The 26,737-nt window shown below is 49.1% G+C and overlaps 1 protein-coding gene across 4 annotated transcripts; it reads right to left on the reverse strand.

The window, feature by feature from the left end:
- On the reverse strand, positions 1-26,737 carry CDA (cytidine deaminase). 4 transcript variants are annotated; one of them, XM_027109913.1, is made up of 5 exons: positions 26,385-26,737; positions 15,435-15,546; positions 10,276-10,333; positions 3,014-3,118; positions 1-696 (listed from the first exon to the last, which is right to left on the reverse strand). In XM_027109913.1, exons 1-5 carry the CDS (start codon positions 26,536-26,538, stop codon positions 655-657), a joined length of 471 nt encoding a protein of 156 aa, XP_026965714.1. In that variant the 5' UTR covers positions 26,539-26,737; the 3' UTR covers positions 1-654. The 4 variants fall into 4 exon arrangements, with proteins under 4 accessions (XP_026965714.1, XP_026965713.1, XP_026965715.1 ...); XM_027109912.1 differs by having other exon boundaries at positions 1-3,118; XM_027109914.1 differs by lacking the exons at positions 1-696; positions 3,014-3,118 and adding an exon at positions 6,295-6,810.

A 26,737-nucleotide genomic window follows, 5' to 3' on the forward strand; every position in this document is an offset into this window, starting at 1 on the left:
TGAATTTCCTTCCAATTTATTTATAGAGGCACATGGAAATCAGATATTATCTTTAATTTTTTGATCAATCTCAGAGAATTTTAAATTACAATTTTAAAATGTTCCGTTGAAATTGTCCTTTGGAGAAAGGTAAGGAAGAGAAGGTTGGAGAAACTTCACACTCCAGTGACCGCAGGCTCAACCATGGAAACTTAGTCAGTTGGGGCAAAGATCTCCTTTAAAGTTTAAATCTACCCATCTGTTGTGTGTCATTATCATTACAGCTCTTTAATGTTTACTGAGAAGGAACAAGAAGTTCTCTGAGATATTTAATATTTTAACGAAAAGGATTTTCTTTACTTTCCTAGGAATGTAACCTTTTACCATAAGGCTTGTAATGACTATGCAGCTTGTAAGACATTCACTAAAGGGACATTGCATTGATGTTTTTGAGTTAAAGAGTGCAGTTGTTATTGGCCTTTGGGTTTGTTTCCCTAAGCAGCAAATAAACCTGCTGAACCTGTGATGCTTAATCTACCCACGTGTAGAAATGAAATGTCCAGGCTCATATTAATTAACCGTCCATTGTAGACAGTGCAGTTTCTTGTTCAACAGAGAGCACTGGACTCATTCATTTCTCCTTCTGTAGAAAAATCTAAGGTGCTTGTGACACATCTAAGCCAAGCACAGCGTGAAGCTCAGCTCTTCAGCAGACCTCTGTATAGAAAGGGCAAGCAGAACAAAACAGAACAGAAAAAAAAACAAAAGAAAGGGCAAGCAAGTGGATTTCTACACAGAGAAGCTTCCAGCAGGGATCACAGGGTTCCATGCTCTCCCTTCTCAGGGTAGAGATACAGCCTTATCGTGTGGGCCCCAGGGGCTGCCTTTCGTAGGGATCACGGCCCTGATTCCACTGTCCTCATCTGTCCTCCTGCGAAGGAAGTCTTCCATGGTGGTACCATGTCTCAGGTCTCAGGGGAATCATCCTGAGGTTCTCCCATAACGGTATCCCACGCAGGTGAATTCAGGGGTACGGCATATGCTTTTCTGCTAAAATATCTGTTTATACTGCAGATTTAATATTCTGTCTGGGAGTAGTCTCGTTCATTCAGAGAATATTTGTTAGACATCCAAGGCAGCCTTTACTACGCTCAGCCACAAGAATCGGAGGAGAATGGGAGGGGCTGCTGGAGAGGCCACAGGATCCTTTTCCGGTACACACTCTGCTCTGGGGCATCCTGTGTCTTCATTGTACCCTTTTCCCTCCAGGCAGCAAGACTGTATAGTTTTGATAAAGTGCATAATATTCCTAAGAAGCATCATTTAACCTTCCCCCAGAGGACATGGGGGCGAAAAAGGCTGATGCTAATATAAAAATGGAAAAAGGCAAGACTTAAAAAAGAGAACTGTTGAGGGCTGTTTGACCTTCCCTCGTGGACGATGTCCTTTGGCACCATTTCAATGCTCTTTGTCTCCTCCTGCCAGGAGACAGACACGTTTTCCCAGGGCAGCGACATCTTTTATCCACAGACCATTTCAGAAATGTTATCTGTGAATTGCCAGCAGAGGTGGAAGGGGTTTTTGCTAAAACTGTTGACAGAGCAAAGCTGCTGCCCAATCAAAATCCAGCGACTTGGAACTCCTGGGCTGTAGTTTTTAAAGGTTAGAATCCGACAACGGTGGGCAGAGAGCGAGATTCCATTGGGAAGAAGTGTCTCTGTTTTGCCTGGGCAAGGTGGATGCAAATGTGGTGGTGATGGATGGTGGAGGTGTGGTGTTGTTGAGACATTCAGACAGTCTGTGGTTTATGCAGTCCAGTAAGTTTGCTGCCCTGCGGTGATTATTCAAAGTGCAAATATGGCTATGTCACCTGCTGCTTAAAATCCTTCACAGGCTCTTTGCCCTTGCCCATTGCTCTCAGGATAAAGCCTAAGCTCCTTAGCCTGGCAGAGAAGGTGCTTTACTCTTTGGCCCTAGCATCTTTCTTGCTGTCCCCCTTCCCTGCCCTTTGTGGTCCAGCAATACCGAATTACTTGCAGTTGTCCCAAGCATCATGCTGATCCCTTTGTCTTAATTTACCTCTTTGAAAGAATCCCCATTCATACTTGAGGTCACCTCCTCCAGGAAGCCTTCTTTGACCTTTCCTAGACTGGGCTAGATGCCCCTACTCTGTCTCCCCTTCTAAACATTCAGTTCTGTAAGGACAGGGATTGTGATTTTTAAACCTTAGATCCCCTAGCACCCAGCATGGGGCCTGCTAGATCTCCAGCCCTCCCAAGGGGGTGGAGAGAGGAAGGGGCTGGGCTATCTTTCAAACTCAAAATCACATGACTCACTCCACCTTCCCAGGGGTGAGCCAGAGGAGAAACCAGAAGGAAACAACAGGAATGTCAAATAGCTCAATCCCCGCCCACAACAGAATCAACTGCTGAGTTTGCTCTCTAGAATTTACACTACATTATTGCTAAATGAACCTCCTTTCTACAAGCTTCTTTCTTTTATTCTTTCTGTTTTTTTTTTAAATTAAAAAGTCTTTTAAATAAAAGTAATATGCATCCTTGGTTTAAAAAAACACTAACAGTATATAGAGATGGGCTCATCATGAAAAGCAAACGGTCTCCTGTTCCAACTCCCTCTGAGCCCAGAGGCATGCTATTCTACTCCTTTGGCTATCTCTTCTATGATTTCCTTCAGTTCTCTACTATCTCCTGATTTGGCAGACTGAGCTATTTAAGGCACAAAGCTGACCATGTCACCCCACCCCACCCCGTCTGACACTGATAGCTGCCCTTTGGAATAAGGTCAACTCCTTAACAGGGCCAACCAGGCCTGCTTCTTCTGGTCCTCCTGCCACCCTTACCCACTTTTCTTCTTTTTTCTTGTCTATGTACATTTTCAATTTTTACATCTTTAGAGTGACACCCCCTCCGCCCCCCCAACCATGGCTTTGTGGAATCCCCTCCCCTTGACTGTGGGCTGGACTTTAGTGACTTCTTCTAAGGAATAGAATTTGGCAAAAGTGATGGGATGTCACCTTCATGGTTAGGTTACCAAAAGACTCTGGCATCTGTCTTGCTCCCTCTTTTGCTCTCTTGCTTGCTTCTTCTGAGGGAAGCCAGCTGCTGTGTTGTAAAGTGCCCTGTAGAGAGGTCCAAGTGACAAGGAACTAAATGGTAACAGCAACAGCCCATAGGAATCCTGCCAACAACCACACCTGTGAGCTCTGAAGTGGATCCTTCCCCAGTCAAGCCTTTGGATGAGCCTGCAGCCCCAGCTGACACCTTAACTACAGCCTTGTATGAAACCTTGAGATGACCTAGATTAGCCCAGAGTCCTGACCTGCAGGAACTGTGTGATAATAAATTTTTGTTGTCCCAAGCTGCTAAATTTTGGCATAATTTGTTACACAGCAATAGGTAACTAACATAATCATTATGCCATTTTTTTTTCCTGTTCAGTCATAGAAGAGGAAACAGGTTTTTAATTGCCCCTCACTTAACTTCCCCTTCCCATACCCCCTCAAAAACTATTAACAGACCAGGTGTTCCTTCCACGTCTGTTTCTGTGCTGATATAATTGTATAAAAAATACTGTGTGTGTGTGAGACTTATTAGGCCATTCCATTATTTATTCTTTTTTTTTTTTGCGGTACGCGGGCCTCTCACTGCCGTGGCTTCTCCCGCTGCGGAGCACAGGCTCCGGACGCGCAGGCTCAGCGGCCATGGCTCACGGGCCCAGCCGCTCCGCAGCATGTGGGATCTTCCCGGACCGGGGCACGAACCCGCGTCCCCTGCATCGGCAGGCGGATTCTCAACCACTACGCCACCAGGGAAGCCCCCATTATTTATTCTTGAACAGCATTTTCTGGCTTCATTTCTGACACAGGTACCCAAAGTACCCCTGGCATCCATCAATCATAGTTGTGCCCTCTTCCCTCCCAAAAGGAAATCCTAAAGAATCTTGTAGTTTACATAAGCAATTAGCAGCAGCTGAAGAGCCACAGAAATATACATGCTTCCATTGGAATATGTCCATGGGAATCTGGGACTCAGCTTTAGGATCCTGAAAAACACAGACAGCCCTGAACAATAGAGCACATGCTGCTCTGAAATCACAGCCCTCAGAACAGTGAGGCTGCAAAATGAAAGTGCTTTTATTTTAAACAAACTTCCCAGCTTCTCTGCAGCCAAATGAGTGTCATTCTTCCAAGGGGACATTGTTCAAATAATTTCTGGAATCCTTCTTTGCAAATTGCCTTCCCCAGTCTGTTTCCATGAAGTATAAGAACACTGGGCTTCGTCCTCCAGACAGTCCTCATTCTTTGACCCTCCCCAAACCTCATTCCCTAATGGGCTGACCCTTCTCGTGCCCTGGCTGAAATATCCCCTCCTCAGGGCTGCTCTGCCCATTCTCAGGCGAGCTCCACTCCTCCTGTGACTTGCCCCTGGAGCACTTTCTTCCCCTTGGGTGGCCCTTGTCATGAAGTACTAGAATCATTTAGATGTCGTTTGCCACAGCTAGACAGAAGCCTGTGAAGGCAGGGATTTTATGTCTTATTTACTATTGTATCCCCAGGGTCAGGTCCCAGCCCTGCAACACAGTAGGCCCTCAATAAACAATTGTTAAATGAATGTAAAAGCCTGTTTGCAAAACTCAAATCCATCATCAGAGGACCCAAATTTGTCACCCTTAATAAAAGGAACAGCTGGCATGTATCAAGAGCTTACTGAGGACCCAGCACTGGGCTCTCAATAGGGCATTATTTCCTTTGATCCACACGACAATGCTGTATGCTGGGAACTGTCATCCCTGATTTACAGATGAGGAAATTGAGACTCAGAGCAATGAAATCGCTTGCCCAAAGCCACAAGGTTTGGAGGCTGTTCAACTCTGAAGTTCAAACTTTTAACCATTGTGCTATACGATTTTTTTCTTGTTAAATAGAAAAAAAAATGTTTTGGAAATTTAAAAAATACAGACATGTACAAAGGAAAAAAACCACTAATCTAGACTCGCATCAAGCAGAAGTTTAACTGATGTTAACATCTTGACCTATTTTCTTTCACCTTCCTTTCCTCTTTTTCTTTCTCCACTCCTCTTTATTGAGAACATTCAGAGGAGTGTGCTGGAGGCCACAGCAGCCACTTCTAAAGAAAGACAGGATGGCAGCAGGTAGGTCTGGGTGTGTAATGGAAAAGCCAGTCTTAATGGGCAGTAACCCCTGCAGATGCTCTGATCTCAGTAGAAAGGACTCCCAGGGAAGGGGTGAATTACCTGTCCACTTCCTGTGTCCCCAGCAACTTGCTTGCCTGGGAAAGAGGAAAATCTACACCCTATTCGTACCCCAGCCACCAAAGCTCACTCCAAGGCCAACTCCTCCAGGGAGGACACCCAGAGCTGTCAGCCCCCTTTACAGGGCCAGCCTAGCTCCTTCCCTTATTCAGTCCTCACCTCCCTAATTGTACCAACAGACAGTCCCCTCCCTGACCCTCCTCACTCCCCAGAAGGCAGCATGCCCCCCGCAACTATGCCCACCCTGCACTTGGTACCCGCCTGGACCACAGTGTGTATTTCTGTGCATTAGTCCTGTGTACACCTCTCTCTCCCCATCAGACGGCAAGTTTCTCAAGGGCAGAGACTGTTTCTTATACATCTTTCCCTCTGCAGTATTTGGCATATGAAAGAGACTCAGTAAATAAGGGCAGCCAGACATCAGCTGTGGGAGAATGGGAAAAACACTCAGAGTCAGACAGACCTGGTTCCAATTCCAGATCTGCCACATCCCAGCGCGTGGCGAGGAGCAGGCACTGTTTCTTGCTTTAGGAAACATAGTGGGAGTTACAGGACCTGGATTCTGGTTTGAATTTTGCTGCAGCCCTAAAGCAAGTTACTCAACCAGGGCCCTCATCTGTAAGAAGGGGGAGATAGCTACTTTGCCGAGTTGTCAAGTACTTTAAATACAAAATAATCCACGCAAAAGTACTTGACACAGAGTAGGTCCTCAAAGAGACATTTGTTCTGCTGTCTAGACAAACTCACGCCTCCCCCTTTATACTTGGGGGACAGCATCCAATGCCCGGGTCTAACTGAGCCCAGGACGACTCTAGAAACGGCCGTTGGCAGTAAGATCCAGCCCAGCGGCCTCCCATCTGGAGAAGGCAGGGGCAGGAAGCCTAAAAACTCAGCTCTCCACACCAGCTACACAGGTCCAAGGTGCCTGTTTCCTCTCCCAGAAGAAAGAATCCAGGTCTTTCTATACAGACGAATCACCCTGCCCCTCCTAAGAGCTACAGCAAGGATTGAGACAGCAAAACGTGCTCTCCCGAATCAGTATGTTCTGTAATGTTTATAATTAGAAAAGTCGCTCAGAGCAGGATAGAACCTTAGATAGGATAGAACCAAGCAGGATAGCACAGACTTGGCAGGACGGAAGAGAGGGACGGGGGCGCTCTGAGTCCTAGGGAGGATCAGGAGGGTTGCAAGGAGGGGCTGTAGGCCCAGGCTGGAGGGAAACCCTGTATCACTTCAGTAGAAACCCCACTGCTTGAGTGTAATTTGGAAAAGTCATCTCTGCCCAGCGCCTGTGGGGTTGGGGACCACTAGGCAGGCGTCCCCAGGTCTGTGAGTACATCTTCATGAAGTTCTCTGGGTGGCTGTCCCCTTAAGCACGTGTGGGAACCCAGGGTCTCCCAGGCGGTGGGTGTTCCCCGTCCCTCACTGGATCTTCTGCAGGTCCTCGGGCCCAAAGGAGGCAGGCAGCAGCTCCTGGACTGTCCTGACAACGTACGTGCCATCCGGCTTGGTCATGTAGACAGCCCAGTCAGTGCCAAACTGGAAGAGACAAAGCCAGTGTGAGGGAAGCAGTGTGGCCAAGGGGTGAGGGCTGAGGGCTGACCTGGGTTTGAATCTGGCTCTACCTCTTACTGTCTAACATACGTCTCTGTACCTCGGTGTTCTCACCTGTAAAATGGGAATGACAATAATCATACCTGGTGCATAGAGGGAGGAGTCCATGAAAGATGGCACATTAAGCAGTTAGCACAGTGCTTGCACGTTGCTAATGGGCGATCAATGCTCCGTTCTCTGATTAAGGACTCACCCAGGGCTTTACAAGAACAATATCTAACCCCTGGGGCCAGATCCCCTCCTGCTGTGAAAAAGAACAACTAATATCTGCTTCCCTTAGAGCCTCTCCATAAGTCCTGACAGCCAGGAGAGGTGGCATGCCTGCCTCGTCACACACCCAACATGGAACATGCAGGATTTCGCCATCTACCCTTTGAGGGAGGGGGATATTATCCCCATTTTACTGATGAGGAAACTGAGGTTTTGCAGGGTAACGTCAGGAAAGCAGAGTTTTAGCCCAAATCTCTGTCCCCATCTTTCTCTTACATGCTGGCTGTGTGATGTGGGGCAAATGATTAAACTCTTTGGGTCTCTGTGTGTGTCTTGATCTGTGAAGTGGTTTTAGAGACAAAAGACTTATTAGGCAGGAAGATAGGTGTCCTAGGTGGAGAGTTAAATCAGCTGTGGTGTAATGGAGAGAGTCCTGGAGTTGGAGTCAACAGCCCGAGGCTCTGCCTGGCCAGTGCTGAGTCCTGGAGGTGCCTGCAAGCGGTGTCTGGCGCGTAGTAAATACTCCATCAATGGAAGCCATTCCTACTGATGACCTGTGCTTCCTAGTGACCGCTCAGCTTTGCCGTCTGCTGTTCACGCTTCAGTCTGAATCACCAACTTATTACCAGGCACAATCCGTCTCTGGCTTTTTATTTTATTTTACTTTACTATTATCTTTTTAAAGTTTAATTTTATTTACTTTTTATACAGCAGGTTCTTATTAGTTAACCATTTTATACATATTAGTGTATACATGTCAGTCCCAATCTCCCAATTCATCCCCCCCACCCCAACCACCCCCGCCACTTTCCTCCCTTGGTGTCCATACGTTTGTTCTCTACATCTGTGTCTCTATTTCTGCCCTGCAAACCGGTTCATCTGTACCATATTTCTAGGTTCCACATATATGCGTTAATATACGATATTTGTTTTTCTCTTTCTGACTTACTTCACTCTATGACAGTCTCTAGATCCATCCGTGTCTCTACAAATGACCCAATTTCTTTCCTTTTTCTGGCTTTTTAAAATTAATGTTTTAAGGAAGGAAATTTTTCTGCTTGGCGGGCTCTGCCTGAGGGTATGGGTGTGAGTTGAGTGGAGGTGAGTTTAAGCACCACCAGGCCCCTGGCCCCCAAGCTTCAGCTCTTATTATTTGCATCTTGGTTTCAGTTTGGCCTCTCCCTCCTTCAGCTTTTCCATTCCCCTTCTCTCATCTGCCAGCATCTAATCTGTTTGGAGAAAACAGCAATGAGCAATTAGACTGAGGCGGGGCCTCGGGAGTCAGGGAGTTGGCATTCTGGTGTGCTTTCCTTATGTGGCCTTGGACATGCCATGGTGCTGGGCAGCCGTTTGTGCCCCTCTAACGGGAGATGAAGTGCCTACTGTGAATTCAGTGCCTTCGTGGTGGCATTTTTCATCTGGATTTGGGACATGAGTTCTGCTAATTGTGCCTGATTTGCAGTCCTGGCAAGAAGCAGAAGGAGGACGGAGATATTTGCATGTTCGAGAGATGCTTTGAAACCCCCAAGGCACAAAAGCAAAACTGAAGGAAGCCCCACTTCCCCCCATTTCAGACAGTTCCCAGAGCAGAAGCCCCCATGGAACAAGCAGGTCCTATGCTGCAAAGCATCATTATATCTCCACTGGGGCCGAAAATAATTTGTTCCATTTATAGGACCGTAAAGGCAGGGAGGCTTCCGCGGGGAGCGTGGGCTTTGCAGTCAGCCTGAACTGCGGTGAATGCCAGCTCGCCACTGACCGGCTGCATGTCCTTCAGCAGGTCATTTCACTTCTCTGAGAAATGGGGGTAATGACCCACACGTCTCTCCAGGTGCGCGGGGTGGAGATTAAATGAGATGCTGTATTTACAGGGGCCAATGACGTCACATCAGACCCCAAGGGCGTGGGGATTCTTTAAACTGGTGACTTTAGCCTCTGGGGACTCTGGAGGACACAGGCCCCTTTGCGAGTCCACCAAAGCCACGGGCATCCCCCCTCCCCCAATGTACGTTTACACATCAAAAACTTCACTGAGCCCAGATTCAGAAGCCACGGCCAGATCCACCCCTTTGTTTTTAGGATTGAAGAAACTGAAGTCTTCCACCAAGAAGATCTTTGTAAAAAGTACATCAGATCCTTTAAGTTCCCTCTTAAAAACAACCAGTGAATTCCCTTTATTCTTTTCTTCCCCCAACTTTTGTTTCAATGTCATAAAATCATTTTAACCATTTTTAAGTGTATGATTCAGTTCTCTTTATTCTTGGAATAAAACATACCCTCCATTCACAGCCTACTGCGTGATTGGCCCCTGCCCACCCCTCTGACTTCACCTCCTATCACCACGCACCCCAATCCCTGCCCCCGTGTTGTAGCCTCTTTGTCCTTCATACGACTCATCCAACTCACCAAGTATATGGGCGTTAAACTTGCTGCTTCCTCTGCCTGGAAATCTCTAGGCCTTGGTCTGCCTCATCTTTTCTCATTATTTATATCTCTGCTCAAATGCCGTCTTCCAAGAGAGGCCCTTCCTGGCCATCTAAAGCAGGGGGTTGGCAAACTTTTTTCCATAAAGGGCCAGGTAGTCAACAGTTTAGGCCTTGCGGGCCATAAGGTCCATGTTGTAACTCCTCATCTCTCCTGTGGTAGGACCAAAGCAGCCAGAGACAACGTGTGAGTGAGTGGGCGTGCCTGCGTGCCAATAAAACTTTATTTACAATGACAAGCAGCAGTCTGGATTTGCCCCTGGGCTGTAGTTTGCTGCTCTGACACTGACCTAGACTCAGCTGCCCCTTCTGTCACTCTCGACTCCTTTTTTCTGCATTCTTTTCTCTGTAGCCCTCATCCCTCTCAGAAACTCTACTGTTGATTTATTTTGCTCCTTGTTTGTCTGTCTCCTGCACTAGACTATAAAGTCTGTGAGTGCCGGGCCTGGCCTGTCTTTTCACTGCTGTCTCCCCAGAGCAAGGTCAACGCCCAGCACAGAGCAGACACTCAGTAAGTATTTGTTGAATGAAAGAATAATTTCCAGTGATTCACGCAAGCTTGGGAAGGCCTTAGGAATCAGCCAACTCAGCAAACAGGACAGTTGCTGTGTCTCCTCGCTGGCAGCTTGGCTCAGCTCCCAAGGCCTGGGGAAGAGCAGGGAGGCATCCGTTCCAGAAAGAAAGGGAAGCTGCTTACCTCTCTCATGACCTGCCGGCAGGCCCCACATGGGGAGATAAAATCATCTTGCAAGTCACTGCGGAAGCAGAGAATCAAACACAGATCAGTCTCTTCGGAGGCCAGAGGACAATTGCTAAAATTCAGGCCCCAAGTCCTGCCCTCCTCCAGATTAAGTCAAATCCCACCAGGCAGTTCCTGGCTCACAGGTGTGCTGTGTCCTAGAGGCTGAGAAGAAGCACACAGAGCTTTCCGCACTTGCAAGAGGCAAGGCCACAGGCAGGACCATTACTTTCATCAGTGAGTTCAGTAAACGTTTAGTGAGCACTTACTCTCACCAACGCCACAGGGACACAAAGGTTAAGGAGAATTTGTCTCTGGCCTTCAGGAGACTGCTCAGCCCAGTGGGTGACATAGAAAACTAGATGAGTTATCATTTCAAACAAAATGCAGTAAGAATGCATGGTAACTAGGAGACCCTCCCTGACTAGGGAGGGAGAGAGAATATTTTATGGTGGAGGTGGCATTTGGCCCGGTCCTTGGAGGAAGTGTAGAGTCCATACGTCACCATTAGTGAGCACCTGCTCTGCCCCAAGCTCTCTACCAGGCACTCGATAGACATTATTTCATTTAATTCTCAGTATAACCTGAGTGTCAGAATGACCATTTTACCTTCAAGAACATATATTCAGTGAGATGAAGTAACAGAGTGCTACTCTGAAGCTCTGGGGTTTTCTGTGTTGCAGGCAAGGGATGTAGTATGTGCAAAGGCCCTGAGACATATGTGAGTCAATGAGAAAACTGGGTTCCCTGTATCGGAGAAAGTCAGAGAAGAGAAGCTTACAGCCAAGGGGTTGTCTCTGAGAGTGAAGGCAACTGAAGGCAGTCCTCCAGCCCTGAGCAGGACAAAGGATGGTGTTTAAAGAAAGAGTAAACTGTGAGAGCCTCCAAGCCTGATGAAGCACCAGAGGTTAAGCCAGTGGCCACCATCACCCTTGCTCTTCTGAGACCCACAGCTCTGTGATACCTCTGGACGATTACAGGACTTAAAATTTGGTTCTTGATCAGCTCTTCCTTTTGCTAACTACATGTGACTTTGACCAAGTCATTTTAACCCATGCAAGGGTCATTTCTTTGCCTATAAAATGTGGGGAATAACGCCATCCACTTTGTAGGAATGCTTAGAAGATAAAATGAGATCAGGTGTGCAAAGGCCTTGGTAAACTTTAGAATGCTATACACACATTGTTATCGCCTCTGCTAATCACTGGCACTCTTCCTTCACATATATAAGCTCTGTCATAATTTTAGTACCTTGTCATATACAGTTTTATTACATACTGTGTGCTTTATGTACTATTGTATAATTAATTTGCCTTATTGTGTATTAACAATAATTATCATATTGTTTAATAGGTGCCTAGAATGTGCCAGGCATCCTCTGAAGTACTTTATAGTCATTATCACATGTTAATCGACGGACAGTTATTTATTGAGCACCTACTATGTGCCAGGCACTGTCAGTGCTGGCGATACAGCAGTGAACAAACCAGGCAAAATTCACTGTTCTCAGGAGCTTTTGACTAGTGAGATGAGCCAGATAACCAACCAACCAATCAACCAACCAGTCAACCATGTATCAAGTGGAGACAGAGACAGATGCTATGCATTGAATAAAGCAGCTGAGGGGAGAGAGAGTGGAGGGGTGCTATTTTATTTAATCCCCATGACAACTCCCTTTTACATGTGGAGGTCCAGTCAAAGGAAGCTTCTGCTCATGGAAAGGTGGGTCCTCTCTGAACACACTCTCAGCTTCAGAGTGATCCCATGGGAACGTGAGAGGGTGGGGACCCCTGCCCAGGATGCACCCTGAGCCAGATTAACCCATCTGGTTTCCAGGTGACTGACGTTGCAGCCAGAGCCTCTCATAAGCTCTTTGGAGGCTGGACTCTGTTATTTTTTATTTCATTGCACACATGTTGGCTCAGAGTTTGCTCTATGATAGGCAAGCATGGGAGGGAGCAACAAAGACCAATCAGAGAATCCCTGACTTCAAGGACCTTGCCATCTGGAAGGGAGATAAAATCTGTGTGCCAATGTCATAACTACAGGCAGACTGTGGTTAGGGTTACGGGAGAGGTGTTCTAAGTGAAATTCAGCCTCCCTTCCATGGCTGAGAAGGCCCTGTATGATCTGGCCCCTACCAAGCTCACCATTTCCTTTCCCAATCTTGTGACATGTATGGCTAACTGCCCAAGGGACAGCCCCTTGGAGAGGGTGACCTGCATTGGGGTTTTCAAGGTTGGGTATGAACATGCATTCGACTGGAATGTTGGATTTGGTCTCAGGTTCAACCACCAAAAGTCACAAGATGGTACATCCTGGCAGACAGCCCAATAATAATGGCTTACACTTACACTGCACTTCTCTGGGCCAGGCACTGTACTAAGGGCCATATGTATATTAACTCATTTAACCCCTTATAACCTTTTAAGACAGGAGCTATGTAGGTACTCTTACCATCTACGTGTTAAAGATCATGAAAGGTGAAGTGACCTGCCCAAGGTCACAGAGCTGGTAACCAGGATTTGAACCCAGGATCTGTCTACTCTGCCTTTGGTAGTTCTGCAGCTTGCAGAAGTAATAATGATAATGTTAAAACAACAGTTTTAATTTATTGCACACCCCGAGTCCTCCCAACAGCCCAATGGGTAGGCATCACTCTCCACTTTACAGAAGAGCTGGCCTCAGATTGTTGAAGCAATGTGCCCAAGGTCAGTAGTGGAGAAGGATTTGAAACCAGGTCTCATTAACCCGGGAGCCTGGCCTCCTAAGCATTACTCAACGTTCCAGCCAAGAGAAAGAATGAAAAGCTTGGGAGAAGCATCCCAGAAGGTCCTGGGTGCACAGGGACCTTTCCTCCTCCCTTTCCCTTTCTCCCTCTCCGCTGCCCTTTGCCTCTTCCACCTTGTGCCGGGTGTTGACAGTTTCCCGTGGTTTGTGCTGACCTTAGTCACACACTGAGGCCAGCTTATCAGACTTGACAGGCTGGAAACCTATCGACTTTGATGATGACAGCTAGGACCCCAGTGGGGCAAGCTTATCTCTCTGTCAGCAAAATCCCACCTGAGCTGAGCACTTTCCACTTTACAGATCTCGAGGGGGCTCTCTGAGACGATTCACACTCATCATCGTTAACAAGGGAGCTGGCGCCTCGCATTCACCCTCTAAACCCACACTCTCAATTTAACAAATCATCAGTGCAGTAATGACTGCTCTTCTGGCTCGGGAATGCTGGCGCAGGCAGAGTACCTGGAGAGGAGCTGTTGGGTGCTGGAAAAATGCGTTTTTTGTGTAAACAAGGACATTTGCTAATCATCACTAACGAAACTCAGTCATGCTTTTTAAGAGTAGATAATGACCAAGAGAAAAAGCCTTTCATCTGGAACATTCTAAACAGAGCAGGGCCACCTTGCCATTATCCTTTTGTTGACTTTGGTCTCCTTTTCCCCAGAATATCATTATTTTCTTGGATCAGGTTTGAAACCAAGTTACCCCCACCCTCTTTTTATAAAGTGTAATTCACATCCTGATCTCTGTTCGTCCGCACAAAATGTTCCCAGGGCGGCCTCATTTATTCCTCCCAAAGCCGGAGGGAAGCCAGGACAGACGTTGGTCACAGGGAGAGCTCTCGGAAGCTGGGGCCTTTCTCCAGAAGTGCATCCTTGACTTCCGTTACTCAGGGAAGAAAACCTTCAGTAATGTGGACCACCTTGGGGGCCAGACTGAGGCCAAATTTAGGATCTTATAAAAGAAATGGGGGGACTTCCCTGGTGTCACAATGGTTAAGACTCCACTCTCTCAATGCAGGGGGCCTGGGTTCGATCCCTGGTCAGGGAACTAGATCCCACACACATGCCACAACTAAGAGTTCGCACGCTGCAACTAAGGGGCCCGCCTGCCACAACTAAGACCTGGCTCAACCAAATAAAAACACATAAATAAATAAATATTAAAAAGAAATGGGGGCTGGTTTCTGTCACACAGATGCCATAGGCCTTGCTCTCAGCCCCTACATTTCCGCCAGAAAGGTCCTGCATCTCCACCACAATGAAGAGGTCATTCACACCTAGTCCATGACCCATGCACCCGGATGTCCCTAAAGACCAACACTTGGTCAGCCTTGCAGTCTCTTTCCGGGTGGATTCAAAACTTCCCAAGTTATTTTCCTTGCACCGTTATCTTGCTACGAGAACTCTCTCTCATAGACAATGCAACAGTACACAGAGAAGCAATTCGTCATTAAATCAGAAGCATAATGGGGTCCAAATAAATAAAAGAGCCCATTCACATGCTTTGAATCCTGAAGCCACTGAGTCTGGGTCCAGGGCCAGTAAGAACTCAACGAATTCCCTTTGAGGGCACACACGTGGGAGCTTGGATAATTATGCCTGGGGCCTGGAGAGAGAGTTAATAAGTGCTCTTGTTCAGCCAGAACCTGGGCTGGAATCTCATCAGTTTAGACCATAGCCTGGGTTTGCCTGGGTGTCACCCCAACAGCTTGTCCTTTTATCCTGATTCTTGCACCTAGAGGTGACTGATGCCAAGTGAAGGAGCTGGCACAGTGAAGGACGGATCTCAGTATCAGCTCAAGGAGAGCAGGGAAGGTTTCCTTTCCTGGCACAGCATGGCACAGTGGAACGAGCCCTGGAGTCAGACTCTAGATATGTATCTGTCTCGGCTTCACCACTAATTCCTAGGAAGGTTGCTCATCATCTCTGGGTCTCAGTTTCTTCAACTGTAAAATGGGTATAGTGGCCAGGCAAGTCTATACCAGGTGATTTTTAGGTCCCTCTAGCTTTGTTTCTATGCTGCCTTCCTATTGTATCTTACAGGGATTCTGTTGTGTTTTGCGCTGTTATTAGAACAAGAGCGCGCCTGCCTTTGTCTCAGAGTTGTCTTGCTTGTTTACCTGCTCTTCAGGCTCACCAAGGGCAGAGTCCATTTCTTATTTATCTTCTACCCTCAGCACTCAGCCCAGCCCTACAGTGCCCCACACCATAGGAAGCGCAGTATAAACGCATGTTAGACGAATGAATGAATGGATGAATAACTGGTGTGTGGTGGGTGTTGGCTGAATAGATGAATGAATATTGCTGTGAGCAGCCTTTCCCACTCACCTGGAGATAGCGATTGCCCTGAACTCTTTGTACCCTTCTGAGATGGCCTTCTGGATGGCGGTTCGTTCAGCACAGACGCCCAGTGGGTAGCAGGCATTTTCTATGTTGCACCCTGAGAAGAGAGGAGAGACCAGTGCTATTTGCAGCAGAGCCACTTCCTGTTGCATGTGTAGAGTAGGAGGCTTACCCCATTCCAGTGCTGGGAGGGACAAGGTGTTCCGCTACTAGGAACAAGGTGCGGGCAAGGAGAGGGCAACTTGACCAGAAGCGTTGGGAGACTCCGTGACCCACTGGTGCAGTGGTTTTTCCCAAGAACCTCCCACTCTCATCACTTATCTGATGCCTGCATTTTGAAGCACAGCCTGGAAGCAGCGACAGCATCACAGGGCAGATTAACTCAGCCTCATCTCCCCATCAAAGGTCATGTCAGGGCCAAGGGAGATGCCAAGGCTTAAGAAGATGAGCAGAGCCCCCCACCCTGGGTCTCAGAGACAGAAGCCACAGGGTGGGGTGCGGTGGTGATCCTGATTCAAAGATTGCACCTGAGTAAAACAATTTTTTTTTTAAAAATAATTTTTGGCCATGCAGCGTGGCACGGCATGTGGGATCGTGATTCCCCGACCAGGGACTGAACTTGTGGCCCCTGCAGTGGAAGTGTGGAGTCTTAACCACTGGCCCGACCACCAGGGAAGTCTCCAAAAGTTTTGGTGTGGATACCAGCTGTCAGAGTTCAACCAGGGTTCTCTGTGAGTTGTATTGCAAAACAAAACTGTCAAAACCAACAAACTAACGAACAAAAGCTCTCAAGCTTTGCAAAAGATGTTTGTGATTGCACAAAGGGATTCCATCCCAGGGGTGTTCTCTGGAGTGTTCCTGGGGGCAATGGGCAAGGGCTGCTCCCAGGTGACAAAGCACTGGCATAGCCAGATTGGCTGACTAACAGACTCCGCATTTTCAGGGAGGTGAGGCCATGAACCAATGGCCACAGGAGCTGGGTTTTCCCCTGACCATCAGGCTGTCATATTCAGTATGTCACTCTTCATAGCTTGCCTTCTCCCTGAGGCAGGATATTCATTGTTCCCCAGTATTCATTTTCTCCTTCTTCCTTTAAGAAATACAAGTGATTCCCATTCCCATATGGCTGATCACATGGCCACACAGAGACTATATTTCCCAGCCTCCTTTGCAGCAGAGTACGGCCATGTGACTAAGTTTTGGCTAATGGGATGTGACCCAAAGTGAGGTAGGAAACTTCTGGATCACATCTTTTGTAAAGAGACTGCTTGCCCTTTACTTCCTTTCTTTTCCCCTCCATAGGCTGGGTTGGGGCGGGACAGCTTTGACCACGTGCTTTATATTCACAGGGATGGAGAAGCAACAGCACAGAAGGAACCTGGGACCCTGGCCAACTCCTGGAACAGAGCTGAGTTGCCTACTTGCCCTGGACCAGCTGCCTACTCTGAATCATCATGTGAGAGAAAAAGAGAATTCTGTCAGGTATGAGTCATTGTATTTGGGGATATTTAGTTTTATTTATTTATTTTTTGGCTGTATTGGGTCTTCGTTTCTGTGCGAGGGCTTTCTCTAGTTGCGGCAAGCGGGGGTCACTCATCGCGGTGCGCGGGCCTCTCACTATCGCGGCCTCTCTTGTTGCGGAGCACAGGCTCCAGACGCGCAGGCTCAGTAGTTGTGGCTCACGGGGCTAGTTGCTCCGCGGCATGTGGGATCTTCCCAGACCAGGGCTCGAACCCGTGTCCCCTGCATTGGCAGGCAGATTCTCAACCACTGCGCCACTGGGGAAGCCCTTGGGATATTTTTGTTACAGTAATTTAACCTGTATCTAACCAAAACAGAAATGTGTGCTAAAAATAAGATGTAGCTTTGACCAAAAAAAAAAAAAAAAAAGAAAAAATATGTGGTCTTGACTTAGCAGTTGGGCAATAATGTGAAAGAAAATACAGATGCGGCAAGATGGAAAGCTGATGGCCCTTGCTACTCTGTGGCAGGTTATTTGGTAAAACCCCACCCTGCAATAACCTGGAAGGCAAACCATGGTACACACTCTTAGGACTTTCCTACCTAGCAATGTGAATCAGCCCTGTGGCAAAGATCTGATTCAGGCTGTCATTTCCACCCAGTCATTGTTTCAGGTGCCTCAAGGTAGCCACCATTAAAATGAGGCAGCAGGGCTGGGCTGGGCAGGGAAGCCAGTTAGTAAAAAAGGGAGTTGGCGGGCTTAAGAACTATTGCACAGAAAGGATTCTTCGGGTGTGCTACTCCTGTATGAAAGTGGAAGCAAACAGACCAGAAGGTTTCTAAGTTTTCGATAGATTTGGAAAGCCAGAGAAACCAAAAGTCTGGCCTACAAAAGCCTGTGATTGTTCAATTCCTAAAGAAATCTGGGGCCCCCAAGACTCCACCATCAGCAGTAAGCTGAGAGAGCTGTGTGCCCCCAAGGAGAGCATTCTCTCTGACACCCACTTCAGAGGTAAGGCTGAGGAGGATAATGGTGGAGGAAGAAGCTCCCAGAGGGCAAAGCCAGGGGCCCCAGTGGGCCGTGGACAAGGGGGTCACCCCCAGGGCAGAAAGGGGAGGCAAGGTGTACCCCGGGGCAGGGAGTTTTCACACTTCTTGCCCAGCAGGTCTGATAACTGCACGGACTGGTGGCCAACAGGTGTTCTGTTTTCCTAATGGGAGATTTGATGACTGTTAGCCTTTCCTGCTCCACATCGTATGTATGGCCAGAGTGGGTGTGAAGTGGGGGGCAGATGATTATATTTTAGTTTTCAGGCCACTGGATTAGCAAGGCCACACCCAACCTGAGAAGGTGGGCTGTGCACCACCAAGGGATCCTGCTTTTAGAGCGGGATGCAGTGACTGGGTGGACTTTGGGTTGTCACCCTCAGAAAGTTTATAAGTGGGTCCTACGTGTGGGAAGAAAGATGTATGGATACTTACAGGCCACAGGGGGTCTTGTGGCCAAGACTAATTGTTCCCAGTGTTCACACTCTCAATAGAATCCGTTAGAGATCAGTTGGGCACATGCCTACCCAGCTGGAGACCATGTTTCCCAGCCCCCCTAGAAGCTTGGGGTAGTCCTATAGGGTTAGCCAATGGGATGTGAGTGGAAGTGTTGGGTGAAACCTGATGCACACTGGGCCAATCAGAGTTGAGCACCTGACCCACACTAGGCCAATCAGAGTTCTCCTCCATGAGGGACCATCAGTCCCTCTCTAACACCAGGAGCTGGGCCTGGGCCCAGCTAGTTTCCCTTCTTTATGGAGAACACCAATAGGAGGCAATGAAATGGACACTCAGATGAGAGATGGTGGGAAAAGAGTCCGGCCTCCTGATGCCAGCTGCCCTTGAAGCCCAGAAACACTCCAGCTCTGCCACCATTTAGTTATAGGAACCAATGCACCCTCCTTTTGCCTAAAATAGTTTAAAAAATAGTATTCCTATCATTTGCAACCCTGCAGAAATCAGTTAATACAGTTGGGATACAGGACAGGGAGCCATCAGGGAGCTGCAACCATGGAAGGAGTGGTTGATATTCATCGACTGCCTACTTTGGCAAAGCATTTGTTCATATTCACATGTGAGTTACTGTAGCCTGGGTAAGTGGCCCCTAAATGCTCAGGCTCTCTGCTAGGTCAGTGAAAGTTAAATGAATAAATGAGTCTTTCTTGCTCCCTACCTAGTCTCCCCAGACAGGTTCCCGATGCCTGCTGGAAATGGCTTCCTTTAAACATACCCTTGCCTGCTCAGACCTGCCTGCCCCTCCCACCTTTGCCAACCTGTGACCTTGCTGCATTTGACTTCTGCCTCTCCCAGAAGCAGAAGAGCTGCTCCCCGCTCCACTTCCCGTCTAGCAACCCTCCCACCCCTGCCTCATCCCTGCCTCTTTCCCCATTAGACGTGACACTTTCCCCATTAGACGTGATTCACATAAATCTTGGGTTTTGCTGATGTGATGTTGAAGCAAATGGCCGGACTGCAAAGGGCCCGGCCTCTCAGGATGATTGCCTGTGTCTGCTTTGGAAGTTCACAGTGACCTCATGTAGAGAACTCTTCCTTCACTGTGTGTAAAAACTTCAACGGGCCACTTAAGGAGAGGGAGAGTTTGTTCTAGAAGGGAGTGCCCTCACATACCCTACTGTTCAAATAGACTTTTGTAGAAAGATCCGGTAGGTTTTGTTCTGCCCTGGGACCCTTTGCCCTCCTGGCTCTGAGAATTTGGGAAAGGGACTGAACCTCCTTGAGGCTCAGGGTGCTCATTTGTAAAATGAAGATGACAGCACCTTCCTCACAGGCCTCTAGTGAGAATGAGTTGAGATCGCGCGTGTAAAGCAATGAGCACAAAGCCTGGCACAGAGTAAGTGTTCAGCCGCTGGAGCTGCTGGGTTTTTTTTTGTTTGTTTGTTTGTTTTTTGTGGTTCGCGGGTCTCTCACTGTCGTGGCCTCTCCCGTTGCAGAGCACAGGCTCCGGACACGCAGGCTCAGTGGCCATGGCTCACGGGCCCAGCCGCTCTGCGGCATGTGGGATCTTCCCGGACCAGGGCACGAACCCGTGTCCCCTGCATCGGCAGGCGGACTCTCAACCACTGCGCCACCAGGGAAGCCCTGGAGCTGCTGTTCTTAATTGCATGAAAGTCAAGGCTTTGGTGGTGGAAGGCCTGTATGACTGAGCTTCTGTTCCTTCCAGACAAGGTGTCACAGTGGCCCTGTCTCTGTCCTTCAGGCAACTTTGAAATTCTTTCCATGACTACAAGGCCCTCGTAATCTGGTGCCAACCTGCCTACCTCCTGGACCTCAACTCCTTTTGCTATCCAGCTGTTCCCCAAGTATATACCTGCCACAGGGCCTTTGCACCGGCTGTTCTAACTGCCTGGAACTCTCCTCCCCCCATAAGCACATGGCTCACTCTACCCAGGTCTCTGCTCAAACGTCATCTCCTCGGAGAAGCCTTCCCTGATCACTCTATCTAAAATTGTTTCCTCCCCCCTCACCTCCCACCCTCTTAATCCATTTATCCTGTTTTAACACTTCACACTTTCCTGAAATGAATGTCTTTAATATCTAATTCCCCCACTATCCCCCAAGTAAAAATTCCTGAGGGCAGGGACTTTGTCTATATTGTACATTGCTGTATGCCCAGGGCCTGGAACAGCCAGTGTGCCCAGGGCCTAAAACAGTGAGGCCAGCGAGGCTCTCAGTTACTTATTATCGAAAGAGTGGAATTTCCCTCTTTAGTGCTAAATCTCTGAGATGCAAAGGAATAACTGTATGTGGGGCCTCTAGCAAGTTCAAGTGTAATTTCCAAGTCTCGCTTCTAAAAAAACAGAAAAAAAGAGGAGGAGGAAGGGAGGAAGGAAACCCATAAACTGTTGATCCTGAAAGGCCAGACAATTTTGTTTTGCTTCCCTAAAGCCCAGGGCACAAAACGTCATCTATACAGGCAAACCAACTCCATTCCCTGCGTTCCCTTCACTGACTCTGAAACACACAGGAGAGACGGGCTGGGACGGCACCAAGTTAGAAATCCATAATTATAAGATTGGACCAGAAATAATACTATGATGATAGTGCTGTTATTACTTATTGCTTTGTTTTAATCTTTTCTTTTATTGCTCTCCTTTTATCTGCCAGGCACTCATGGAACACTTCATCTGCATTCTGTTGTTAACCTTTTTAACAACTCTGTAAGGCAGATCCTATTCTAACCCCATTTTACAGAGCGTAAATCTGAGGGGGGGGTCAGGGAGTCAACTCACATCCTGACATGACAGATACAAAGAAGTGTCTTTCTCTGTGGCATTTCAGTGAGGCCGTGTTCTGAGGAGGTTTGTTGCTTAAGGCAGGGCTGGAGTCGGATGTCATCGAGACATCAGCCAGGGAAGAAATTCACAAGGAGGTGACTGGGACCCAGTCCCCCGGAGAAGAGAGCACTGCCGGAGAGCACGTCCCCCTCTCTGCGTCCGCTCTGCCTTCCGAGGGATCTTAAGGTTCGAGCGGGGGTTCATCCCACTCAAGCAAGTGGGCCTCGGCACCTTCTGGAGGGCTTCTTAAAGATTTCTCAGCTCCACCCCTGGAGCTCCTGCTTTAGTGGTTCTGGGTTGGAGCCTATTAACTAGCACTTCTAACAAGTTCCCAGGAGGTGCTGAGGCTGTGGGTCTGGGACCACATGTGGGAATCACTGGACTAGAGAACTGTCACGTTCGCGTGCTTGAAGAAATACTCCACTCTCTCCATGTTCCTGCCTCTGCTGCAAGTGCAACGCAGTTTCACGAATGGATCCTATTCTAACTCAGCTATAGAGACGAGGGATTTTAGTGAAGCTCATCTTTGTAATAAGCTGCTTTCGAGTGACAGTGCAGAGGACCAGTGGACGAAGCTGGGGTGGGGGGCACAGCGGGAGCGAGGCGTGGAGGGTGGGCAGGGCTGTAAGGAGAGGAAGCTGGTTAGGGAAGCCTGCTTTGACTCACCTAGAAGTGCTATGGGTGGGGCTGGGAGCCTGCGTTGGGTCGAACGCTGTGGAGCGGGGCCATATAGAGCTCCAAAGGGTGGTCCTGGGGGAGAAAGGGAGCCCAGGGAGGGAATCAGGGGCTGGTCGGGGGAAGACAGATGAAGGATTAGGTTTAAAGGTTGAGCCAAGAAGAGCTGAATTCAGCAATTAACCAGGATGTCCTTAAACGGTTTTTTTTGTTTGTTTTTTAACATGGTTTTTTCCTCGCAAATTAATTACACGTGATCCAGAAAAGTGCTCCCTCTGCCTCCCCGCCAAATGGCAATGAAACATATGGAGTGCTGCAATCCCTCTGCGGAAAGGGAGAGACAGACCACCACCCCAAGAGCATGAGCTGAAGGAGAGAAGCTCCCCCATCCCTCGGGTGATGCCCGCAGGGTGGTCCTCCATGAGTCTCCTCCAGGCCCTCCCACCCAGCAATCCACCATCGCTGGCTGGGGGCCCCGGGCTGAATTCGTCCCCCCAGCCCCCTTGTGTCCCATCTTAACTCTTCTCTCTGTGTCCTCACTGCCCCTTCCCCCAGCATCTCTTTCTTCTCCAGTGAGCTCCTCCTCTCTCTTTCGCTCTCCCCACAGCAGTGACAGAAGGTAATTGTTGCAGTTATTAACTACCATCCTGGTGGCCCAGCTGCGAGGGGCACAAGGCCCTGGCCGGGGTCAAGGGTAATAGAAGAAATAAGATCATCATTATGAGATTGTGACAGCAAAGCTCTCAGACTTGCTTTTGAATTGGACAGAACACCAGCTGCCTCTGAGGGTGCAAACTCCACGGAGGCTGGTCTTTTGTTCAGCTGGAGACAGTTACAGAACTGGGCAGACTTGGCCCGCTACGAGTTGTAAACTCAGTGTCTAAGTTCAGCTGTGCCCTCTCTGCCTCCTAATCGTCTCTAATTCACCCCCTGATGCCCTATCAGGTTTCCTCTGGTTGTTCAAGGTCCCTCCTCTCCAAGCCCTGCCTCACCGCCATCTACCCTCCCTTTCCTTCTAAGTAAGGAGATCCAGGGATTCTGGTAAATGCCCTCCATCTGTCCCCTCTCCTCAGCACAGCTCTCTCTGCCCCCTTCTGTGTATCCACATATCCTCACGCAGCGAGGGGCAGCAGGAAAAGCAAGGAATTTGGAAGCAGATAAATCTGCCCCTCAGTTACCTCATTCATAAAATGTGCGTTTGGCTCTTGGTTTGGTCTGCTTGGCACCTCCGCAGTCCTTCTTGTGGTAATAGACCCACCCACCCTGCACTGAGAAGGAATATGTGTGTGAATCAGCTGGCCCCATCACGCTACCCCATCACGACAACCGTGATTGGCCCAGGGATGTGCATGTGATTGGAGATGGACCAATCAGAGCCCTTCCCTGGAATTTTTCCATCTCGAGCTAGTGGGGGAGAGTTCTTTCCTCTTTGCTTTTTAAGGCTGTAAGAATGTAAACTAGGAATGCCTGCACTCATGTTCCCTGATGCCTGGAGAAAGCCTACCTTTAGGATAAGAGAAAGAAACCAGCATCCAGAAGGCTAAAGAAGAGCACGGTGGCATTAGAGTTCCTGGATCCAGCTGTCCCTGAGGCAAGATCTACCCTTGCCCATTGTGGTTCTGGTTGGTTTCTGGCATTGGCAACTCAAAGTGCTCTGACTAATGCATGTGACACTCATTGTCTCCTCTCATGTGGTGGCTGTGAGATTACAAAAGATCTTTCATAGAAGTGCTTAGAGAATGCTTAATCCATTGCAGTTATTAATATGGTTGTGGGTCCCTGCCCACCATGTCCCCAGCGCAATCCAGCTCTGTCTTATCCTTTCCCTGGTCTCCGTGGCTGGAAATCCTAGAACCATGTTCCTTTCCTTTATTCTAATACTGCCCACCCTAGACCCAGTCCATTAGTCCTGTATAATCCCTCTCAGATATTTCCTTCTTCTTCGTCCCGTCTGCCGCTGTCCTAGGCCAAACCACTCATTCACGCATTCAACGAACCTTAACTATAGGCCGGGCAACGTGTTGTCAGTGAGTAAGACAGACACTGTCCCCCTGACGCTCTTTCCTCTGTCCCAGCCTTCCTCGAGTACCTGCCAGCCTCATTGTCCTCAAACCCCACTTTCCTGTTACTCTTCTCGGCTCCCTACTTGCTACCTCATCAAATCTCAGTGTCTCTACCTGGCCTTCAGAAGTGCTCCGCAATCTGCCTGCAAATCATCACCACCCCCCCATGAACAGTAGAAGCAGCCGCCATTCGTGATATTCTTATTTGGGTCCAGAAACTGTGCTAAAGCACTTTAGCTCCTTTAAAGGCATTAGCTTGTTTAAAGCCTCACGACCGGGGGTGAAATTCAACATCTTTAATGACTAATGCAGCCCAGGCACCAACAATCAGGGAGGACCGCCAGGCCAGAAGCACCAGCTTTGTCCACAGCCGTCCTGAAAGGCCGGTATTGTGATCTTCGGTTTACAGATGTGCAAGCTGAGACTCAGGAGGGTGAAGGGTCACACAGCTGAGAAACAGCAATGCCAGGATGCAAACCCAGGAGCCTTTAACTCCTCCAGGGCCTGTACCCCATCCCATAAGAACTCCATAAGTGCCCACCGCATAACCCTTTTCCCGGTGACATCAGGTCCTTCCCTGCCCTTTAAATAGGCCACACCTCTGCTCACTTCATCCATTCTCTCCTACAATCATTGATTGAGGCTCCCACTTTGAGCCATGGCCTGTGCAAGAGGAGGGGACCTCCGTGGGGGGCAGGGACTGTCATTTCTGCTCAGAGTAGTATCTCCAGCACCTGGTACATCACCTAGTAATTGGTGCTCGGCAAATATTTGTTGAATAAATAAATCAATGCAAGGATGGGGAGGGCCCCTCTCTGTACACCATCGGAGGGGACATGGAAGCGCTGGAAGGAATCAATGGCTGATTGCATGTTCAAGGCCCTGAGACATGGGGTTGGGGTGGATTGCAACGTTGTTTGAGGTGGTGGTTAATGTTTAATGCTCATCTGAGCCCCCGGGCCAGGACTGAATTTCCACGTGACACTCAGAGATTCTTTGTTCCCCACAGGAAAGCAAACTTGGGAGTCAGGGGAGCTCTGGGTTCCCATCTCAGCTTGTGATCTTGGGCATTTAACCTCTCTGAGCCTCAGTTTCCTTCTCTGCAAAGGGCCGATATAATAACTGCCTTGAAAGACTGGAAAGGTTAGATGGATAACGTTGAGTCATGGTCCTTTCACAGGGTAGCACACGCTCAAGGTGCTGAAAGATGTTTAAGACCCAGGTGACTCGTGAAACCAGAAAGAACCACAAAAGACAAGAGATAAGATGAACATCAAGGGGCCACTATAGCAGGGGAGGTGTGGCTCCCAGCCAGACTCGCAGCTGAGCAGTGGTGGAGGCAGGGGCTCACACCTGGCCCGGGAATGCTGGGGGTGTGGGTGTGGGTGGGGTTACCAATGAGAGGCACACAAGTGAGCCTCCGGTCCTTTAGCTGCTGTGCAGGCGGAAGGGGGATTCCCGGCAGCAGGGGTGGGGCTTCCCATCTATCACTCTGGGCCAATTCTCATCTGCCCTGGGGGCAGGGCGATGGTGGGAATGGGAGGGGGGAGGGGCACGGCTTCCCGGCCACCTCCACGCCCCGTTCCCCACTGTCCTAAAAGAGGATGTCCCTAAGCTTAGCAAAAACAAGTCTGAATTTCTGTTCAAGTGAGCTTTTCTATAAAAACAACAAACCAAAGAAAAGGAGCTTAGGAACAGATTAGTGCCAACTCAGATTCCTGTCCCTCCCTCCCCAGGCCGGCACTCAGGGCTGGTTACCCAAACTCTGACTGCCTTCTTTCCCTTAAGACCCTCTGTAAGGCCCACACCCCACTAAGGAGTAACCCCTGGATTCCTCGATTTCACCCCCAGCCATCCCCCTGGATGGTAGGTGACAGGAAGAAAGCAGGGCTTGAGGGACCCTAGCACTGGTCACAGCAACCTGTGTGACCTTGAGCAAGTCATGTCACCTCCGGACCTCAGTTTCTTCATTGAAAAAATGGGCATAACACCTGGCTCAGCGCGTGGGCGGTGAGGACTTGCCTGTAGCAGTGGAAGCCTTTGTAGGGTGCCAGACGTAGAGGAGGGCTCAGAAAGTGTTAACCTTCTCCCTCCCAGCTCAGGGACTGCAGATGCTCTGCATTTATGCATCCCTTTCCTGCTTCCCCTTCCCACTTCCTTCCCCATCTCTCCTCAGCTTCCCAGTCCTCCAAGAACAGAAAGCCACTGGATTTGAGCCGAATATTCATCCTCACTGTCTGGGACAGAAGGCAGGGCAGGGGTGAGTGGCAGAGCTACAGGAGCGGCCCAGGGAAGAGGGGAGAGAGTGCCCCTCCTTCCGCCCTTCCTTCTTGTCCTCCTCTGGCCTCCCACCCAGGCTGCCACGAAGGGGGACCCCAAGGCACCGCCCTTACCGGAGAAGATCCTCCCGTCCCCGGTGAGGAGGGCGGCCCCCACGGGGAAGCGACTGTAGGGGCAGTAGGCGGACTTCTTGGCCTCCCGGCAGGAGAGCAGCAGCCGCTGGACGTGCTCGGGCTCCAGGGCGGGGCTGGGACTCTTCTGGGCCATGTCGGTCCCCTGGGGCCCGCGGAGGAGTGGAAGGGGAACTCCCAGCCAGTGTGGGCTGGGCCCCACCGCGACAGCAGCTCCTCCCCCGGGGTGTGTCCCTGCCTAGAGTCTCCCAGGTGCGTGCCTCTGGGGATGCTGGGCGGGGCCAGGTGAGGGAGAGGAGCCCCCCTTGGTTTGGGGACAGAGGGTGTGGTGTGTG

This window comes from Aethalodelphis obliquidens, unplaced genomic scaffold, assembly GCF_003676395.1.
Source record: "Aethalodelphis obliquidens isolate GAN/ISIS:26980383/991018 unplaced genomic scaffold, ASM367639v1 scaffold9, whole genome shotgun sequence".
In the NCBI taxonomy this organism is placed as follows: Eukaryota; Metazoa; Chordata; class Mammalia; order Artiodactyla; family Delphinidae; genus Aethalodelphis; species Aethalodelphis obliquidens.